This window comes from Python bivittatus, unplaced genomic scaffold (genome assembly GCF_059951505.1).
Source record: "Python bivittatus isolate LINGU-HERP-01145 unplaced genomic scaffold, Pbiv_v1 ctg000040_np1212, whole genome shotgun sequence".
Taxonomy (NCBI): domain Eukaryota; kingdom Metazoa; phylum Chordata; class Lepidosauria; order Squamata; family Pythonidae; genus Python; species Python bivittatus.
In genome coordinates, this window is record NW_028277032.1 from 1,676,964 (window position 1) to 1,699,248 (window position 22,285).

The 22,285-nt window shown below is 44.6% G+C and overlaps 1 protein-coding gene across 1 annotated transcript in view; it reads right to left on the reverse strand.

The window, feature by feature from the left end:
- Positions 1–1,381: 1,381 nt before the first annotated feature.
- The window catches only part of ADGRB2 (adhesion G protein-coupled receptor B2), a 143,013-nt gene continuing 122,109 nt past the window's right edge, over positions 1,382–22,285 (reverse strand). Inside the window, exons 22-28 of the mRNA XM_088153494.1 lie at positions 21,885–22,056; positions 18,654–18,749; positions 16,505–16,544; positions 14,508–15,172; positions 4,618–4,722; positions 2,780–2,833; positions 1,382–2,344 (exon numbers count right to left, since the gene is read on the reverse strand). Coding sequence (XP_088009620.1) covers positions 2,162–2,344; positions 2,780–2,833; positions 4,618–4,722; positions 14,508–15,172; positions 16,505–16,544; positions 18,654–18,749; positions 21,885–22,056 — 1,315 coding nt within the window. The 3' untranslated portion in view covers positions 1,382–2,161. The remainder of the gene's footprint in view (positions 2,345–2,779; positions 2,834–4,617; positions 4,723–14,507; positions 15,173–16,504; positions 16,545–18,653; positions 18,750–21,884; positions 22,057–22,285) is intronic.

The following is a 22,285-nucleotide window of genomic DNA, read 5'->3' on the forward strand; positions in this document are numbered from 1 at the left end:
CTCCTTGCATGCTCGGCCAGCTCTACAATTAAGTTCCGCTGGATATAGTGGGGTTTAGTGCTGAGTAAACCATCATAGATTGTGCTAACTTCTGTTTTGGGAATACTGACAGGCAGCAATTCTAGGCAACAGAGATGCTGTAGGTGCCACAGAGATCTGCCTTAGCTGAACTCGCAAGCTGCAGAGACCTATAGCCCTATCCTTCCTCAGAAATGTTCTGAGCTGAAAACAAACAGAAACCCTTTTCTGCAAGATGCCTTCCAGCTCACTTGGTGCCAAAATCTACCTTATCATTTCTTGGTTTCCTTCCCCTGCAAAAAAAAATAAAAAGGTTTCTGTTTACTTTCAGGCTTCTTGACAATAGATTGTGCATTTCACTAGATGGGTCTTTGGGATACATCAGTGGGTAGTGAAAGGCCTAGCGGCTGGCTGAGTACCTTTTCTGTTAGGCATCCTTCCTTTGCTCTTCCACCTCGTGGTTCATTGGTACTTCCTACTCTGTGAAAAGTTCCCTGGAACACAATTCTATTGGTTCCTCTTCTTTTGGGATTGAACAGAAGCAAGGAAGTCAAGGAAGGTCCAGATTGTGCAATGAGAAGGACATTAGTGCACAATTATGGCCACTTGGAAATGCAACACGTGTCAGACGACCACATCCCACCAGAAGAATGTCCCTGAGATTGTCTTCTCCTTTGAAAGATTTTGGAAAGCAATTTCTCTTTCATCAAGTGGAATGAAATCTGATACAAAAAAATAAAATAAAAATGCAGACAAATTCTTCTGCCCTGGTAGAAATTTTAGTTGAGCAGGTTTCTCAGAATTCAATGGCCACCTCATCAAAATTATTTGGAACTTCTTTTGAAACTTGTTGGTGCTTGAGGTCAAAAGCACATTTCCAAGCTCCCCTCTAAGTGTAGTTATGGGGAAAGATCCTACATTTAAAAAAAAAATACAAGTTCTTTTACCCAGACAGTTGAAGTTTGCCATCTCATGCCTGACTCCCCAAAACATATCTCCTGCTGCAAAAAGGTCTCCAGCATGTGCCATCAAGTTGGCATCAACTCTTAGTGACCACATAGATCAGTGTTTCTCAACCTCGGCAACTTTAAGATGTGCGGACTTCAACTCCCAGAATTCCCCAGCCAGCATGCTGGGAATTGAAGTCCACACATCTTAAAGCTGCAGAGGTTGAGAAACCCTGACATCGATTTTCTCCAGGATGAATGAAAGATCTCTACATTTAAAAAAAGGGCACAAGTTCTTCCATTTATATACAGGCACAATTTCTTAACTGTTGTGACTCCTCATCAACCCAAAGAAGATGACGACAGTAGCAGACAATCCATTGAGTGATTTTTTTTTTCGTTTTATTTCCAACAAATACAGCACCCGCCTGGCCTGGGATATATAGGAAGAGGGGTTGAGGATGAATGGAGGACTTGGGTAGGGAGAAACAGGTGGGAAGACAGCCACGTGTGGGGTGGATTGAGAAAGTGGCAGTGTTTTCTTCCCTGCTTCTATCCTCCAAGTGAGATTTGAAATTGGGGAAGAAAGGAAACGCCTGGTGGCAACTTCTATCCCAGAATGCTGTTAGGGCACACAGTGCATGGCATATGAAATACCCAGATTTTAAAAAACAAAACAAAAGCAAAACAGAAAGAAAGAAAGAGAGTCAAAGTACGTTCCCTGGTCCCTGAAAAGGGCAGGATCTCCTGCCCTCCCTTGTCCTGTGCAAGGGACAGATGGAGAACCATGAGATGGTCGGGAGTGCAGTTCTGTGTCCCAGCAGTGAACCACAGGGGGGACATGGGAGGAGTGGGGGGCAGGAGACCTACTGATGCTGAAAGGGATACGTCCCCATAGGATCTGCACGTGGGGCAGAGAAAGGTGTGTGGGAAGGTGAGCGCGGCTGTGCCTGCTTGGCAACTGGGGAAGGGGCACAGCGTCCGTGGTGCTCCTGGCCTTCCTCCTTGAGGTGTGTTTAAAGAGAGGGCCGAGTTTAAAAAAAAGTCTCCCCGGAAAAATGCCAGAAGGGGAAGAAACTCTTGTCTGTCCTGATTTGCTTGATTTTTCCAAAGTGTCAGTGTGAAAAATATATATATATATATATATTTATATTTATATATATTTATAGGTTGCTAAATCACAGAGTCCATGAGGCTCACACTTCTGTTTGGAAGTCGCCCTCCGACAGATCCAGGCTCATGCAATGCTTTTCCCAGTCGGCCGAGTGCAGCTCCAGCTTCTCCCGTGGCTTGGGGGGCAGGGAGCTCAGCGTCATGGCCTTGAAGGTGCTCCAAGACTTTTGCTTCTGTTGCTGGCTCTCTGGGCTCGTGACCTCTTGCTGAAGAAGGGGAAGAGGAAGGAGACTCAGGGAGGAAACTAACCCATCTATAACCCCCAGGGCTCCAACGGAAGATGCCCAATGTGCTTTGGGCGAAAAGCCCCACCTTCGTGACACCCAAACATCAGGTAGGGCTGGGGTCATACAAGGCAAGAGTCATTGAACTATGGTTCAGGGAAGTTATTCAATGGTTGGCTTCACTCATTGCACGAAGCGAACTATGGTGAAAATCTTTATAGCAGGGGAGCCATGTGTGAAAAGAGCCTGCCAGGCAAATGGTTAATTACTTTTGTCATACTGCCAAGAAAACTGCCTGGCTGAAGCCGGCAGGAATTGAGTTTGACTTGAGGGTGTCTTTTCTTCCTTTTTTTTTAAAGCCTAAATATCCTCTTGCCTGGTGCATATTTCTTTTCTCTCTCCTCAAAAAGTACTTACGCTGGTCATATTCTTTTCGCCACTTCCTGAAGAGACGCTCCAGCGCTTTTCTCTCTGCATGAAAAGAGCCCAAATGAGGAACGTTAAGGTCTACTCCCTTTCGCTCAGCCTCGTGATCCAATTCAACCAAGGTCATCTAAACTTTGACTTTTCTTGCTGTAAAAGTCTGATTCCCTGGGCACATAAATATAATGTGTATTTGTGGGTGTGGGAGCATAGGTGTCTGAATCACTTTCTGCTTATAATTTTTCCAAACTCAGATTCACACTGGCCATCCCAGTTTGTGTTTGTTTTTAAAAAAAGGTCAGTGCAATCTTTATATCCATTTATATCCATTTCTCCTAAGACACCAATCCTATTATGAAGGTGGTTTTTTTTTCCTTTTTAAAACTGCATCACAAGAGTGCAAATACTGGTGAAGAAGTCCATTTTATTCTGCTTAAAGCAAAAACTAGATAAGTCAAAACTGAACAGGCAAATCAGTTAAAAAGTGAATCCAGTGACTTCCTGCTTCATACTTCCCTTATTATATTCATATTTCCACATTAAAGTGATTTGTTAAAACAAAGTGCATTAAAATAATATCGAAATACACATTTCTAAACATATTCTCTCTTGCATTATGCATTTTATAATATATTTTGGTATGTTTTTGAGTCAACATCTGAGTGGAAATTTTAAGAACTCTGATGAATGACGTCCACATCTCAGCTCTGAAACTACAGTTCAGATTAGTCCCTTTCACAATTTGCAAGTAAGTAAATGAAATCCTTAAACAACAAAGTGAACCTTGACTGCACATGTATGTATCGGTCATCTTTCCTCTGTGTTTTCTGTGATCCTTCCTTCATTTTATACTTTCAGCATATTGACAATGAAATCCAGCCCTTACTCTACATCCTTGAGAAATCCAAATGACTTGAAAGTGAATCTTTCGTTGGGTTCAATGCATCTTAAAATAATTCTTTTACAAACTCGCTCATTTGTAAAAGCAACATTTTCTAACTCTTTATTCTATTTTTTGTGTCCGTTCTAGACCCTTGGACTGGGAGAAGAGCTTTAGTAGAAGGGTCCATGAGATGTGGAGAGATATTGAGACTTCAAACACCTGAGTTTGGTCAGCTGCAATTCTTCATCCTAAGGGAATATCAAGAGGCTGGGTACCGCTCAGCATGGAGGTGCTATCCTGGCAATATTCTTCATCATGGTTAACAGATGTACCAGGATCCGGGTTTTTTGGGGGCGGGGGGTATGTGTTTGTGTATGTAAGAAGCTTAGAAGCTCCATTGGCAATCAACCCCTTCAATGGAATGCTTCGTACCAATTTATTATTTCATCCTCCTTGAGCTCTGCACACAAAGGTATTACCCAGAAAATGGTGAGTTCTATACCTTGGATGTGTTCAAGCAGAAGTTAGTCAGCCATCTTTCTCTTGCATTAATAATGACTAAGCACTTAGTGTCTTCTTTCACCGTTGTGTATAACGGTGGGCAAGAAATGTATACGATCAGGGATGCTTTCAGCTGGAGTCCTGCACCAAGCAAAGGGTTGGGCTCAGCCAACTAAGTACTCCCTTCCAACTCTAAGATTCTAGACCAGTGTTTCTCAACCTTGGCATCTTGTGGACTTCAACTCCCAGAATTCCCCAGCCAGCCATGCTGGCTGGGGAATTCTGGGAGTTGAAGTCCATATATCTTAGAGTTGCTAAGGTTGAGAAACAGTTCTAGACTTTTGTTTCAAGGGTGTCAAACCTGCTTCAAAGCCTGCAGCTCCCTTGAGACACCCTCCTTGTCTCATTGAGAAGGAGTTGCCTTTTGTCCCTGTCCTCCCATCCTTACCTTTGCAGCATTAGTGGCCGGAGCACGATACCGATCCAACGTGTGGAATTTCTGATTCAACTCGTGGTAGAGTTCTGAGTGGCGTTTCTTTGTGTGCATAACTTTCTGCAAATGTTCACAGCAATAATCCCCGAGATGAGAGGAGGGAGACAGAAGAGAAAAGAGAGGTCACCAGAGGCTGTTTGGGTAGAGGAGTTCTTTCCCTCACATCTACTCACCCAACATTTGTGGCTAAAATGGCAGAAGAATCGAGTGGAGGAGCTTTCTTCATACCCCCTTGAAACTTAGCTCAGCCACCATCCTTCTAGACAAGGTGAAGTCCCTCTTCTCTGCTATAGGGTGCTTATGAAAAATGGTCAGGGCACTTACAATGGGCAAACAACCCCCAAAGTATTTTTCTGGAGGCAAAGGTCCTCTTTTTCAGGCCAAGAAGGGTTCTCCTGGTGCAGTTGTCACCTACTCTGTGCATCAACTGCCATCAACTCAGTTGTGGCCAACCTTCCTCCAAGTTCTCTGAATTCAAGCGAAAGTGGAAATCTGAAGAGGTGGGTCAAAGAAATTAAGACAGTGCTGTGTCTGAAGGCTCACCCCTTATGCGTGTCTTGCAGGGCACATAAACAAGAGGTGGGATTTGGGTTGCATGGTCACAGTGCCATCTTGACTTTTTTTACCTTCCCAGCAGACGCCTCTGCTTCTAGAGAAGTATGGGACAACAAAACCTGGCACCTAGGTCTAGAAAGTGATGTGGTGTTTAAGGGGCTAATCTTCACTGAGATTCACATGTGTGCACGCGCATACACATACATGGAAATTCAACAAAAAGTACCTATTGGGGAAATGATTGTATTTGCAAATATGGAGCTGGGAAGCATAGTCTGTATCAGTGTTTCTCAGCCTTGGAAACTTGAAGAGGTGGGGATTTCAGCTCCCAGAATTCCCCAGCCAGCCATGCTGGCTGGGGAATTCTGGGAGATGAAGTCCACACCTCTTCAAGTTGCCAAGGTTGAGAAACACTGCTTATAGGCTGAAATAAAAATCATTTAAAAAAATTCTACAGAAACTCTTGCTTCACTAAGCAACTCTCTTAGTGACACACACTGGATTTGGCTAAATTACACCACGAGCGGACTTGATATTGTTTGGGGTTAAATTGACTCCTCCTAATCAAGCAATATCATCAAGCTGACCAGTGACTACCAGACTCTTATCTCTCCTGTGATGCCTCCTAGAGATGTGCTAAGCTAGGGCCGCCCAAGAGTGTCATTGGTATGACTTTGCCTTTCCCCATGCCGCAGCCAAGCATGATGGGTGGGAGGGTTAACTCTCTCCCATGCCTGAAACTGTCCTTTCTCCAGTCTTTTCAACAGCCCCCAAGTCCCTTCATTGTAATCCTTCCCTTTCCTACCAATGAGTTCTTTTGTGCCTTTTCCTCACTATATACATAGTCTCTCATGTCAAGCTTTAAAAAAAAAAGAAATCTGGAGTTGGGTTGGACAGCTGTTTCCTCCAGCCAGCTTTGAATGGCGATGAGGGCTATTTAGTGGATTCCAGATTGGTTGAGGAACCCCCACAGATCATGGCAGCCGTTGCTTATTATTTCTGGGAGTAACCAACCCAGCAGAACTTTCCCAGGCTCTTGTATTATGGATTCCCAACAGTGGGGTAGCACGAGCTGAAAATAATTGGACAGCAGCTAGGAAGCAAAATAGGTCCGCCTAGTCAAAGAGAAATGCTATTTAAATACACAAATGACTGGCCCTGAGGGTATCTTGGGAGAAGACAGAAGCAGAATGGTAGCTTTTAACCAATCTGTGGAGAATTTGAGAAAGGGACTATCGCCAGGGGGCAGTACATCCTCTTGAGCTTCCTAAGTTTCTGGTAAAATGGGGTCTGAACCCCTGAAGATCTAACAAAACTTGCAAGAAGACTGGGATGTGAAGGCAAACATGCCCTTGAACTGTATTTACTCTTCCCCTTTCTTCCAGCATCCCTAACTGTGGCCAAATCCAGTTTCATCAGGCTGGGCTTCCTCTGTCAGACTAGTCTATTGTACTGGTGCAGATGAAGGACCAATGGTCTGGGGCTCCTTCTCCTTGAACTGCTTCCATCTTGTTTTGTCATGACGAGAAGGACAATGCAGGTGCATTACAGCTGGCCATTATAAAAGTCAAAGATTGGGCTCAGCATGTTCTTGTCCTCCTCTCCCCTGCCCATCAAATTTTCTTCTTGTGCTCTGTCTTTTCAGACTGCAAACCTGAAGGTTACAGGGATTATCTTCTTCCTCTTTTTTTTTTTTTTAAAAACTACACTTGTCTATAAACTACTCAGAGACCTTTTCCAATCAGAATGGGGCAGCAATGCTTTTAATAGATAGATAAGAACCAAGAACAAAACCTGAGTCGACCCATTCAAGGAGGTCCATGATGTTTCATGAGGCGACATGGCCTGAAACCAGAAACCTAGACTTGGGGATGGCCTTGCAGAAGCTGGAAAACTAAATTTTTCCAAAGGGCCCTTGGGATTGATTGATCGCCATCAGTACTTTGGGAATTGTGTACCCATGGTTGGTATCATCTGGTTTTATTTTACTTTTATAACATTGCATTTTGTGTTACACCATTATGGGGTTCAGTGGGCATTCTTCACTGTGGATGTTGTACTGTGCCCTTTTTGTTGTAGGCTGAAGGAAGTCTGGAAGGATCCAGGCACACACAAATGTAATAAATAAGTAAACAAATCAATCAATAAACAGATGTTCCAGAACCCTGCCAACATAACACCCATCACAAAGCATAACCAATCAGCAGAGTGGTAGCACATCGCAGCACAGAACATATGGAAAAGTGGCCGTTAGGAACTCGTGCAAGTCTGAGAGAGCCACTACCCTCCTCTGCTCCATCACGAGGGATGTGTGAGGGTTTTATCATGGCAATCTGGAAGAGGAAGAAGGATGCACACAATTGGCATGCGTGAAAAACTGACTTTGTCCACATGGCCAGAGGATACAGGCCTGGTTCAGATGCCGCTTTCAGCCACACCACTTGAAACAATGCAAGAGCGCACCTGATTCCCGGGGACATTCCAAGTCAGACTAGACCTGGACGTACCCAGGGCAGGGATGTCTTAATCACTCTCTTGATTACTGGGAAATGCATCTGGGAATCAACCACACCCTTGCTGATTCTAGGTTTTGAAGATTTTGCATTTAGGCTGAGTTGCAATGTGTGTTGCTACTGGGGGTTGCTGGGGAGGGACAAGACACTTGCTCTGCCTTGCATCAATCCAGAAATGTGGTCAAAAGTCTTTGGCAACAGCTCAGTGCAACTGCAGAGAACCTGCGCCTGGTTCACAAACAGCCTCCGTATTTTGATGAAGGGGGGGGGGGAAAGACAGGTGTGGTTTAAGAAAATAAATAAAATTGAGTCCTGAGCTGAAGGTGAAAGTTGCTGCTCTAAAGTAGAGCTTGGTGAGAAATATGTTTAGTTTACATTTATTCCAGATTTCCTTAATGCTTATTCCCAGAACCAACACGCAAACTATAATGCAACTGTCTTAATATTCATGTTTTTCTGAATTTTGCAAAACTGTTTCCTAAATCCAGATGTTAGGGAATGCAGGTATTTGGGGAAATGGGTACAAAATGCTGACACTGGCAAAAAATAACTGAAAGCTATTATTTGAAGGGAACTCATTTGGAAAAGAATGCTTATATTAGAAAAACAGCATGCACTCATTTATACATTAGAAGAGAGGCCATGCAAGATAGATAGAATTCTATCTTCTCTTCCCTCCTGCCACCCCCCAGCTGGTCTAGAAATGAGAATCGGAGCAAAATTAAACTTGACAAATTCACCTATTCCTGTTCTTAACCAATTGACATTGAGTCAAAAGCAGATTGACAGCAGAGTCCTGGGTATTCTGCACTAGAAGTCTGTAATGGTTTTATGCCAGTTGCACTGACACAATTTCCCCCCCCCCCCAAGAGTTCTGGGATTAGTAAATTGGCAAGAATATGTAGTCATTTGTAAAAACCTCCCCCCATTAATTCCTGACATTTCAGATCACTGGGCAAGAGGGGGTTTTATTATTATTTCAGTGCTTCCCATAATTCCAGTTCTCAAATTAGTTCACAATAATTTAAAATACAAAAAAACAGATTGAAACAGTACAAACTATTCAATTTAAAAAGTGAAGGAAGAAAAGGACAAAAATGAAACCAAAACAATCCCACAACTTTCACACAGGAATGCCTCGATGAAGAAGTAGACTTTTAAAAGGTGCCTAAGAGATATAATCTCATGATGGCCATCGGTTCGGGATATTGGATTCCTGCACTGGCCGGGGGGTTGGACTAGATGTTCTCCTGGTCCACTTCCACCCTTATATTTTAGAATTCTAGGGCTTCAGGAGGGAGAAGATTTCAGATTGAAGAGGCTACACTGAGAAGGCCTGATCAGCTTGTGGTTCTTGGCATCCAATGAAGGACTTTCCTAGTGGATCTTAGCAATCAACATGGTCTGTGACATGGAAAACAATCTGTCAGGTGTCCTGGTCTGGAGTAATTTTTATGTCAAGAGGAAAACCTGGAGCCTGTTTTGATAGCTACGCAGCAGGCCGTGCAGTAGCTTAGCTGATATATGACAGGTTTCTTTGGGCTCCAGTGACAATGATAATCCTAGGATCATCCCAAATAACATGCCTGCTCTTTCAAGGAAGGAGTGCCTTCCCATTAGGTGAAGCAAACCCCCTAATTCTTGGATTCTCCCCACACCCTTCATTTCCATCCTGTCTGGATTCAGTTTTCAGGTTGAATTGTTTTCAGAGGCAAGGGAGTATAGAGCTGATTCTGCTAATGGACTCTACAGCTGCCTTAGAGCTAGATTTATATAATCTATCTATCTATCTATCTATCTATCTATCTATCTATCTATCTATCTATCTATCTATCTATCTATCTATCTATCTATCTATGTTGTATTGTAAACCATTTTGAGTCCTGTGAATTAGGCAGTGTATCAATTTCTGAATGCATCAATAAATATCAGCATATTGATGATACCTCATCCCCAAGTTAATGACTGCCTCCAATGGCTTCATACAGATCCTAAATGCCATTGTGGACATCCCTCAGTATAGCTGTGGCAGTCACCTAGTATAATACTTTGAAACCATTCCTGCAAGTACTACTGGAAACACTGGAACCTAAGGCCCCAACCCCAACTCACAGACATGCTCCAGGAGGACATCATTGCTGATGTTATCAAAAGCCACTGAAAGATCAGCCAGGATGAAGAGAGTCCCCCTGTCTCTGTCCCACAGGAGATCATCTACCATGCCTGATGATTATCTCCTCAAACCAGGCCAAACGATTTTGAGATAATCAGTGTCCTCTAAGAATGTCTGCAGCAACACAGACAACCTCTCCTTGATTGCAAAAAAAAGGAATTTATGCCTAAGCAGTTATGGACAAAATCCTCTGGATCCAGGGACAGCTTCTTCAGAAGTGGTTGGACCACTGGCTCTTTTAGTCCATCAGACAAAGATTCCTTCACCACTTTCTGGATCTACCTAGTCATCTCCCTTTGGCTACCTCAAGGAATCTACAGTCTTTTTGATGTCCTTGAGACTTGTAAACTGAAAGTGATCTCATAGAGACTCGTCAGGTGTGATCTGGACATCTCAGTATGTACTGCGTCAAATGCAGGGTTCATGATAATATAAAGACAACTGATTTTATCTTCTAAATGCCTCACACATCTGTCACTGCAGATCCCTGAAAGTTCCAACATCGAGTTTTCCAAAGCAGATGACAACAAACCCTTAATCACTTTAAAGAGCTCTGCTAGACAGCTACTTGAGGATGCAAAGGAGATTGCAGAGAAAGTTTTCTCTGCAGCCTTCACCACAGTGTAGCAGGCATGAAGGAGTCTTACAGCATCTGCATTCTAGTGGTTTCCTGAGAAAACAATGACACTGGACTTCACTGTCCCAGAGAGAGGACTTAATGATAATTGTTATCAATGGCTTATTCCATAGATCATTCCATAGATCAAAGGAGATCCATAAAAGGTCACTGGTTTTGGAAATTCCTCCAGAACATTCCAGAACCCATCCGATTCCCTAAAACTCCACGACTGATTATCTTAATTGGTCCCCCTCCTTGCTGGAGAAGGAAAGTGAAGAGATACCTAACTTCCCCATGTGGTGGTCTGCCCATGGATGCAGATTGTCATGTTCCAAATATTCAGACCTCTCCACAACCTAAGGAAAATGCCAAATCAAGCCCAGCACTCTGGTTCATGCATTGGTTTGATGATAACTTCAAACAGACTCATGGCCATCAAAGAGATGACGAAATCTTAGATAGGAATAGAAAAAATGAAAAAATAGAAAAAAAACCCAAACAGCTCTGGGCAACTACCTATCCCACACCAGGGGTGTGAGTTCAAAGTCGGAGCTCCCACCTAGGCCAAATTCCCCCAAATTCAGCTCCCATTAGAACAAGGTCGACTGGACACCCCCATCCCAGGGGTATCATTACAGAACCGAGACAACTGTCTGGCTAGCAGGTAAAGACAGGGCACAACTGGAATTGCTGAAATGCCAAAAGATGTCACTCCGTTATACCCCAGGAGGGCACTCACCTCAAAATCCAGGTCAGAGTACCGTAGTCTTTTCCTCTGGGGAGGGAGGCATGAAGTAAGCATACCACAAGGGGGGAGGGGGGAAAAAAGAAAAGCCTTCATTACTTTGTCTAGTCCTCAGATTGAGTTTTGGAGAGCAGATGGGTTGGGAGGCACCCAAGGAAACATCAGAACATACAGAGATGACGGTGTGGGGAGGGGGTTAGGAGCAGCAGGAGGAGAAGGTTATCCCCAAAGCATCACAGGAGCAGACAACAAAGGGCAACCCTAATGCACTCTGATGGCCATTTCCTGGGGCCAATTGTCTGCGGCCACGGCATGTGTTAACTGAAGCGCTTTGCTCCAGGAAGATCTGGTAGATGAAGCACCTACTATTCTAGCCGCATCTTCTAACAAGCTCTTAGATGACTATTTTTGAATGGCATCCAGACCTGAGGAGCATGGATCACTTGGGTGAGTTTTCTCTTGGTTAGTACCCAAAGCATTGGGAGAACAAATGGAAGGGAAGATGCTGAGCTTTAGGGAAGGTGGGGAGTTGATTGCATTTCAGCACAACTCTCCCATTTTGGGGCCTTCTGCATAAGGTGGAGGAGATAATAAATAAGCCCCCACCCCTTCCTGAATCATGAGAAGGCCATGAGAAGAGAATCCAGAGGGCAGGCCCTCTCTTCTCCCTGTCGATCAATCTCAGTCCCATTGCCAACTTGCAAGCTCAGCTTTACTTCAATTGTGGTGTTCTTTCCCCACCCCCACCCTCCAAAAATCCCATTTTCCTTCCCTCCTCAGGAACCAACCTGAAGCTGCTGTTTTGGGGCTTCCCAAAAACCAACCCCCCTCCCCCAAAAACATTGTGCCTTCATGGCAGTGCCAAGCAGAGAAGGGGGTTAAATGCAGATTCAGTCAAGTTAGGGATCTGTGTGGTGTCAGGATGCGGGAGAAACATTCTGAAATAAATGGAAGAATGACTCCTTTTATGCTTCTTGAACAAGTTCTGCTTTTCACAGCAGAAACACCCCTGTCCCATTCCTGCTCCAGAATTCCAAACCAGGCCACCTGCTGCAGGCAACAGTTCATGCAGGGGAAACAGACATAGTCATGCTACAGGCTCAAACTGGCTGAACAATCCATTGCTAATTGCCGGGAACTAGTATAGTTCAATAAGGTAGAATGCAGACGCTGAAGAGGGTAAGGCAGTCTTGAGAGGCACTAACAACAGCATGGCATCCAGCTTCATAGTAACTCTGCACTGATTAGTCCACACTTGGAGTGCTGTATCCAGTTCTGGGCACCCCATTTTCAAAAGGGCACAGAGAATTTGGAGGAAGTTCAGAGGAGAGCTACCATGCTGATCTGGAACCCATAGTATATGGGGAATGGTTCTGAAGGAGCTGGACATGTTCAGCTTGCAAAAGGGAAGACCAAAGGGAAATAATGCAGTGGTCTATAAGTAGCTAATAGGTTGACACGTGCAGGAAGAGCCAGGTTTTCTTTCTAACAAAATTGAGAGGAGGACAAAGGTCAAATGGTTGAAATTAAGAGGAAGAAGATTCAAGTTGAATGTAAGGTGGGATTTAATGATAACAAAAGGCATCACGCAATGGAACAGGCTGCCTGAAATTGTGGTAGATTCCCCTTTGCTGGAGTTTTCAGATTGGGGCTGGATGGTCAACTGATGGGGATGGTTGAGGTTGAGTTCCTACCCTAAGCAGAAGGTTGGACTAGGTGACCTACGAAACTCCTACCTACTCATGATTCTAACTTCTGTTTCTAATAAGTGGCTAGCATTATTGGAAGAGGGAATCTTTGGACCTTCATCACAGCTCTTTGAGAGCCTTTGGGGGGGAAGGCCACAAAAGTTAAATGTAAGCAATCCAGGGTAAGTCTGAGTTGCAGAGAACTTTTCCAGCTTCTGTTGCAGTCAAAGCACATTTAATTAAACAGATGATTCCAAAGTTGTGCACATGCTGTACTATCCTGTATGCAAGCCCCCACTTAGCATCAAATATCAACTTTTATACTTTCACACACCTTTTTTATGGATTCTCTTATGCAGATCCAAATGTTGCAACCATCACCTCTCCCCACCTCTCCCCACATAGTCACCTGTGCACATCAAATTCATTTAGAGCATTTTCAGAGCCAACTTACACAATTAGTAGACCTGAGGAGGAAAACCTCTTGTAGGCTTATACCACTTTTCATAAAATATATGTAAAAACTTCTTTGCACATGGAAAACTTGACTTCTAGACTGGAAACCTTTTCTATGAGATGTTATATTTCTAGGAGGTGACAACTGTTTTGGAGACAGCATCATTCAAACATGCTATACTTTTCAACGTCTTGCATTCTGCTTCAAGGCTGCAATCCTGCTCTAAATTACAATTCCTTGTTACAACAGAAATAGCTTAAGGTCCTTTTCCTCACCAGCATCTTAAGCCAGAATAAAATCATAAATTATGGCCAATAAATGGACACTAAGCTACAGTTTCCCAACACTTGTTCTGGAGATAATGTGTCATTTATCACGTCTAGAAGATTACATCTGAACTTGCTAGCAAATATGAGTTCATTCTTGAGACAACCAGGTGGTATGTTACAGAAAAACAGTTCTGATTAGTTCTACCCTGATTATGTATGCTCTTATCTGCAAGTTCAGCTTCATGGTATTCAATGGGATTTATTTCCATGTTGCTGTGCAAGGGCTGAAATCTTTGCTAGTTGCATCTGGCAAAGGAAAGAAGGAGCTTCAGCTGGGAAGGAGGAGGAGGAGGAGGAGGAGGAGGAGGAGGAGGAGGAGGAGGAGGAGGAGGAGGAGGAGGAGAAGGAGGAAGGGAAGCTGCAGCACCATTTGCAGAAAAAAATCTAGGAAGCATTGGAAGATAGGATAGAATCAAAGGGAAAATGCTTCTGTAACAACTCCTCATCCTGGACCCAGAACAAAGCAAAGGTTAGGATTCAATGTGCTCTTAAACAGAAATAAATCCAGTTAAACTCAGTAGGACTTAACCTCTCAGCAAGTATGCAGAAGTATTTAACAGCCCAAAGAATAGCTCACTTTGGCGTTCTGCTATCCTTTCAGCCTTCCAACCTAAGCTACTTACTCTTTACACCCTCCGGCCACCTCTGAACTCACGCTTGGACAAGCAAATTCATGAACCAGAAATTCTGCTCAGGGCAGAAATCAGCTGCTAGCCACTTCAATTCAACGTCCAAAAGGCGCATGCAGACTCAGAGTGACTCTTACCTCCAGGGAGCCCACTTTCATGGCTGACCCGGGCACGGTGCGTGGCATGCTGCGGCTGCGCTCTGACAACTCTGAGGCCAGGATCTGCCGCACGGTGGGGTGCTGCTTGAATTGAAGGCCATATGGGTGCTTGACGGTCCCATAGGGCTGGTTCAAGTTCACGTTGATTTGGTCCATTGAGGCAAAGCTGGGGTAAGCCTCGGCCTCCATCGAGTGCCGGCCCTGGGCCAGGCCTGGAGGTTCATCCAACTTGACGTTGAGTTTGCCCTCTTCCCTGGTGAAAGGTTTAAGGCTCACTGTCCGCCGGGGAAGCACCATGTAATTGCTCTCAAGGGAAGCCTCCTGGGAACGCAGCCAGCCGTAATCCAGTTGCCGCAGGTTGCTGTCGCCGCACAGGTAGACCGGCCCTCGCGCCACATCCAAGTTAACGTCCTTCTTGGCAGGGGGATCGCTGAGCTCCTTCAGCCCTTTCACCACATTGTGTGTCATTTGCGGCATCTGGACCAGGATGGAAGTGGGCGGGATGTTCCCAGGGAGGGTGGAGAAGCCCAGGCCACTTTCGGAGCTGGTATTGAGCTTTGGATCCTCATCACCGTCCAGGGAGATGCGCGACAATGTGCTTGTGATGGTAGCTGGGTTGCACGTGTTAACCTCTTTAAAGAGGACTGGGAGTGGAGAGGGTGGTTAGGCAGATTATGAAGCAAAAACCCCTGTGCTTTGGCAATTTGTCACTCCAAGAAGTTTGGACAAGAAGGAGGAGCAATTGTCCTTTCTATTTTTAATTTTTTCTAGTGGGGGTAGGAGAGTGTCTATCTCTCAGCTGCCCCAGGTCACCATGCCGCAGGTGCAGAGAAACGGATTTTTCTGAGACTGGAAATCTAAGTGTTTAAGGAAGGAGTGGAGAACCCTGAAACCTGGAGCTGGGAGAAACTGTTACGTGCCTCTGAGCTCAATTTTAAGCAATGCTAGCAAGGGGAGGGGGGAATCTGCTTCTCTCCTCTACCAATTCTCATGCTGCTTGATGAAAGAGGCTTTGCTTTCAGAATTTCTTCCAAAGAAAATGAGAATTTAGGTAAAATTCTCCTGAGTGTTCCTGCACTTAGTTAGGAGAGAGTCAAGGGCTGTGCCTGAACACCTCGTCTTTCATGGCACCATCACGTCTCCAAGGAATAGCCTCCTCCCTGGATTCTCAGACTTCCACCGAATCCCATCAGGAAGGGCCTCCTTCCAGGGACAGGGGAGGGGTGGCTCAAAACCTGCAAGATGATGGATGCTCTGTTGTGACTGAAGCCCCGCCCCCTTTGGTGTGTGCATGTGAGGCACACACACTCATGCCTAAAAGGGGCAGGATTTCCTTTGTGATGCTGTGCCTGCCATCCTGCAGATTTTGACTCCCCCTTCCCCACTTAGAGACACCCCTGCCAGGCGCTTTTCCAACTGGGGAGAGGGGGCAGGCAAAAGGGTTTTTTCCTCATCTGGTAGCTTCTTCTAACCATAAAGTCAGCTGAAAATCTCTTGGTGAAATTGGAAAGAAATTTCAAGCACCCTTGAGAATAAGGGGCTGAAACAGAAGGGGAAGAAAAGTTTGGACAAATTTGCAAAACTGGTTTCAGCACAACATTTGTTCTAAGCATCAGGCTGAAGAGGTGGTTTGGGAGGTCATGGGGAAAGGGACGGGAAATTGGGGTGATCAGTAATGACTACTGGTACATCTGCTAGTAGTCTGACCTGGTCATACCATTAGCCTTAAGCTGACTCTGCCTGGGCCTGGAAATTCCCTTCTCTTGTATCCCACTTCCTTTCTTTTTGCAGCATATACCCACCCCCATCAAATCCTAAACCTTTGACACCCCCCTCCCCCCAGTCCTACAAAAACTTGGCTTTCTTCTACCTCCTGGGAAAGGAGGTAAAACTGGCCCCTTCTCCATCATCCAATAAGGTCATTCCACAGCCAAACCCTCCTTTTCTCACACAGGAAGAAAGAGAGAGGCCCTCACCTGTCTGACACGCCAGGTCAACATCCTTTTCAAAATCTGTCTATAAAAACACAGGAAGCGGGGGAGAAAGGGAGAGAGAAGAGAAGAGAAGAGAAGAGAAGAGAAGAGAAGAGAAGAGAAGAGAAGAGAAGAGAAGAGAAGAGAAGAGAAGAGAAGAGAAGAGAAGAGAAGAGAAGAGAAGAGAAGGTGGGAGTGGAGAAATGAATGCATCATGGGTAGCAAACCAGGTTTAGTTATCTTGCTTATTTTTTGAATTTCCACATTGATAAATGTTATTTTGGGGATTAGGGAAAGTAAGGATGCACAAAATGTTCAGAGCTTGGAATGGATGTTCTGAGTGTTTGGAGCTTGTTAATCAAGCACCTTGTATATTACTTTTGTCCTAAGCTTGGGACCAAACAAAGAATTTCTTTCCACATTGTTTTGAGTGTTCTGCCATAATGAATAACAGGAATTCAAAACAAGTCTTTGATCCTCATTTTTCAGCGTAAGAACACAAGTGGGTTGATTATCGACACTGAATGGTGCTCACCACCCAACCTAAAGCAAAGCTGAAGAAGGGGGTGATTTAAGAAAATAAATAAAAATTCCTATAAGCAAAAAACAAAACAGAACAAAGTGACAATTAAATGGAAATGAGTATCTTTTCCAGCCCTTCTGCTTGCTTGCTGATTTATTGATTTATTGGGATAAGGAGCACTCAGCATGGATTACCATCCCATCTACATGTGTGGTCCCAGGCTGTGTTGTAAGCTCCCATCATTCCCTATTTTGGAATAATCAACATGTTTTAAGTTCTGTTCTGTTGGAACATAATCCACTTGAAAAGTTTTAACACTGTTTGCATATTTAAGTACAGAGTATATTTTGAAAGCCAGGCGCAAATGCTTTTATTATGTGTGCTTGGCTGCGCCCCCAATGGCAGAGTTAATATTTGATGACTGATCAGCACAAAACTGGCATTGAGGTGATATTGAAGATGGCCGTATCCATTGCCAAAATGGCGAAGCCCATAATAAGGCCATTACTACCAACCAGATCATAACTTAAAAACACACACAAGTGTGTGATGTGAGTCAGGAACCTCTTAATTTAGTCTCAATAAGTTTGATCTCATCAATCCTTCACTGGGTTCACATACTGCATTAGGGTTTTTTTTAACCATGGTTTGTAGAATATATTCAAAGTACCTGGCTTCCCACATCATCCTAACTGTAATCCATAATTTACAAATTGCAATGGCTGGGTTCTCCCAAATATGTAGCCAGAACCAAGCACCATGTAAAAACTTAGGACAATAGTTGGCTTAATAAATTGACTGGGTTTACACATCCATGAAGAAATAAACCATAGTTTATTAGCCACTGCAACTGGCTTCACTCAATGCACCATTAAGATATGGTCAAAGAACCCCAGGCATGGTCTAGGTCAAAGTCTGAATGTCATCTCTTCCCCTTTGCTGTCTGCTCTCCTTTGAGAGCACATGTAAGAATAATTCAGAGAATGTACTTGCAATTCTCTGAATATTAGGAAAACTGATTGATCATAATAGAAATGTTCAATAATCACCACCCATGAAACTATTAGCACAGACAACATCTACAGTATGTGTGGAGGTTGAAGGCATATGGAGGCTCCTGTTGACAACACACATGAGTAACAGACCCACAAACTTTAATGCTTAACATCCAAGGATTTGAGTGCTGCCAGGAGCTGGTGGGACATCCTCATCACATGCCCTCATCACATGCCCAGAATGTGGGGATGGAGACAGCTGGGAAGAGATCAAAGCAAGGCCAGGAGGATGTGCAACTTTTTCCACCCTAAGGACTACCCTTTGCTTTTGATAGGGCTGGACAACTACATCGGTCTTCATTTACATTTAAACAGAGTTAAAATTAAATACAATCCAAACAATTCTCCAATTATGCATTGAATCATCTCCTCCTGTCCGTTAAAAGAAATTTGGTGATTTTGGGAAGTGTCAGGCCACCCTGAAGAACTTGTGGAGAGCACACTCAGCCCTAGTTCTTCAAGGTGCAGATCTCTGCTTTACCTCAACAGCCTCTAGGTGCAAGACTCTGGCCTTTTGGGTATCTACAGCTCTTCTACTTTGTCTCTTCACACAACACAGCCCACACTCACTCACCATGATCTGGACTTGTCCATTCTTGCAGGAATCTGGGGAATTCTCATTTTCATCACTTTTACACACCCCAATCTGGCATTTCACCACATCTTGGACCTGCAGGAGAGAGAAAGATCATTTGGCCCCAAGTCTTTAAAACACAGTGCTCTTCTTCCACTACCTATTTTCCATATTTAGGTTCTGGAAAATAAAATCTGGTACATTTCCCAAATGAACCCTAGGTAGCAGCTGTGTCCAGCTTCTGTAGAAAAGAGGAAATGAGGTGGATAGGAGTGCTGATGGCTTGCTAAGAAATTTCCTGGTTTCGGGTTGAAGAGAGGGCAGCTGATTGACCCTTGTAGGATACCAGCTGGTTCTCTTATTGCCCTAACACAGAAAGGTCAATGTATGAAGAAAATGCAGGGATGTACAAAAGGATCCTTCTCCTGCACGTCCCTCTGGGTGAGCTTGGGAAGGGAACAATTTTTCTAAGCTGGCACTTTTTGTTAATTTGGCCTCCAAGGGATGTAGGGAGAAGGACCAAGGACATCAGCATTTTTGGCCCAATTAGTGCTTAAAAGGTAAAATAGATGCCTTAAGCCACCCATTTCCCCCATGGGAAAAAAGTGGCTTTTTTTTAGAAGAGTAAAAAGAATCCATCAGCTTCTAAAAGACCTCTATTGCATTCCTCTCTCTCCCCAAATCATCCAGGAATTGGGCCCTTTAGATGTTGGTTTCACCCACTCTAAAGGGATGGGGGACTAGAGGAGAGAGGGCTGGTTATGGATTCTCCTGGAATTAGCAGAAGGGACATGAAAAATTCCTGGAAAGTAAGGAAAAGCTACTAGCACCTTCCTTGCAGTTGGGAAGGCGTGTCAGAAAGCCAGGCACGACGGAGCAATCAAACCCACCCTTTAATGTGAATAACCCACATGGGAAAAGGGGTGGGGCTTCCACAGCCCAGTTGTGCCTGCCATTTTGACACTGTTGTTCCGCATCCCCCACAGGTGGATGTCCCTGGTTTCTTCCCAACTGTTTCTGAACTTATATTAACAATATTTTCACAAGTACCTAGATTTTTACCTGGGGTCTATTTAAGAACTAGCATGATCTGCATCTCCTACCATCCCTGGACACCATTTTTATTTGCCTTTAAAAATTCTGACTCTCTCTGACAGCGTACCCAAATACGCCAGTTGTTTCAGATTGCCTTAGCACCCAGGTGTTGGTTCCAAGGTTGCAGGTGTCGGTGCAAGCGCCCTCGTTCTGACCAGGGAACGAGGACTGCAGGGAGCAGCTGGTGGCAACAGGCACTGCCCTTGCCACATTCCTGAGCTGATGCTTTATGACTATGAAACTCACACTAAGAGAAGCAGGGCACTGGAAAAGGAGTGGGGGATCCCAGCCTTCAGGGCCAAGAGGGATGAAATAGGGAAGAAACAGCATAGGTCAAATGAGAGGAGGGTCCATCTTCTTCCATGTACCTGATGGCCATTATCTGGGCTGACCGAAGGAGCAAAGGCTGGACCCCCTTTTGAAAGCCATTTAAGCCATCACTTGCAGTGCTTTCTATTGGGTCTTTTTCAACTGAATGAAAGAGAACTTGCTTTCACAATTTCAATTTCAAACGATAAGAGACTTCAGTAAAATGTACCACCTGATCTCCTTGGACACATTTAGTTGTGAGCTGACCAAAAGCACCTTGCAACTATCTTGTCTTGCACTCTACAAGCCACTCTTTGGAGAGTTGCAGGCTTCCTGGCTTCCCACAGGGAAGACAACAGGATGGATTTTCTCCCCGGACTTTTTCAGGGGCAGTGGTCGCTGCTAAGGGAGACCCTGTCCTGCAGAAATTCTTAGAGAAGTTCTCCGCTTCCACAGCGGAGTCTGCCAAAACACTCGACCCAATTTGCTTGCTCCAAATGTGGTGGGGAATGTTGAAAAGCCATTTGTGCTTAGCTCAATTGATTTCACTACATGAAATGCTCCCTACTCTGTAGGCAATTCTCTTTTCCAGATGTTGGAAAGCTACAGCACGTTTATTTTCTGAACTAAAGGTGAAAGTACATTATTGCTGTTGAAGTCTCCATCAAGTCAAGCTCAACTGCTGGGGACTTCATGGACCTATCTGTGTAGTTTCCTTGACAACAGTACTGAAGTGGTTTGATAGGGTCTTATTCCAGAAGGCTATTTTCCTTTTTGCAGTCCATCTTAGAGGTCCCCCATTTCCCAACCTCCTTAACTTCTGAGCTCTGAAAAGGGTGGCCTGGTGTTGTCTGCTACAGGCAGTAATAACGTTGCTGTGTTTAGTTTCTGTCCCCCACATTTCAGGATACACGTCCTCCCACAGCAAATTCCTTTGTATGGAGGCAGGTAAGTGGGAAGTCCAGTTGAAGCAGAGCTCTAGAATGACCTTTGCCCACCTTCTCTCCTTTTCTTTAGAGTGAGCCTTCATATATGATGTTTTAGAATTGAAAAAGTTGTGGCAGAACTAGAAAGAATGCTGTCTCCCATTTCATCATCCCTTTTATGAGCAGCAAAATGGGGAGTGTGACAGTAGAGGATTAAGGAACAATTCTGAGCCAAGGTCACATTTGCAATCTGAAATGCATCTCATGGATCCATTCCCAGGACGGTTACCATTGGGGCCACTCTTCCAGTATGCACTTCTCATTACAGCAGGCTATCTAGGGGACCCAAAGGCATGACTGTGAACAAATATGATGCTAGATGCTTGTGCTAAGCCTAGTTTTTATGTTCTATTTCAGGTGGGGCAGGGAACCAGGTGAGCAACAAGGGAGGGACTTGGGAATGCACTGATGGCCATAGGCCTATATTTCCTATTCCTAGGATACCTTTTCTGAGGCAGAAGTGGTGATTTTCTGACAAAAGACAAAACACACTTGGGTTTTTTTGTCTCCATCAAATCTGGTTCACTGCCTTTGGCCAAGACCCTTAACTAGATCAGTTAAAAACCTGAAGGCTACATTTGTACAGCTTCTAAACCTAGTTAATGTACATGTGTGCATGTGTGTGTCTTATTGTGTTGTGCAAACCCAGCCCACTTGGATAGGCTATGAATCAAGTCTTGAGTGACTCCAGAAAATGGGCTAAACAAAGGGCTAGGTTTGGCATGTTGTATGAACTGTCAATGACTTGGGCTACCCACCCCCATTCTCAGGATTGGTGTATTCACATACATCCCTGGAGCACCTCCAGCCCCAATGAACACCCAGCAAGCTAAATGCCCACCTCTCTGCGCAGAAAGCAGTGGACGGTGATGATGACGAAGCCCTGCACTGAATTGAAGACGGCAAAGAGGACTTGAAAGAGGATGGAGCGTCGGTCAGTCATGGCAAGCACAGCCGACATCCAGGTGAGCGCCAGGAGGGGAAGAACCACGCAGGAGCTCCACAGCGATGCCCTGGGAGGGGTCAGGAGTGGAGAAGGTGAGGGAGACAGGCCCAGGAGCCAATCGCAGAGAAGTTGGGGTCAGGGAAGAGGTGGAAAATGCATACAGGCTGGCTGGAAAAGGGCCTTGGGACCATTTTGCTGGGCTCTGAAGCAGTTTGAATGGGAGGGCTGATGTCAGGCAGCTGTTTAGCACTGGTGGATGAACAGATACTAAGCAGACAGTTCGGGGTGTGTCAGGT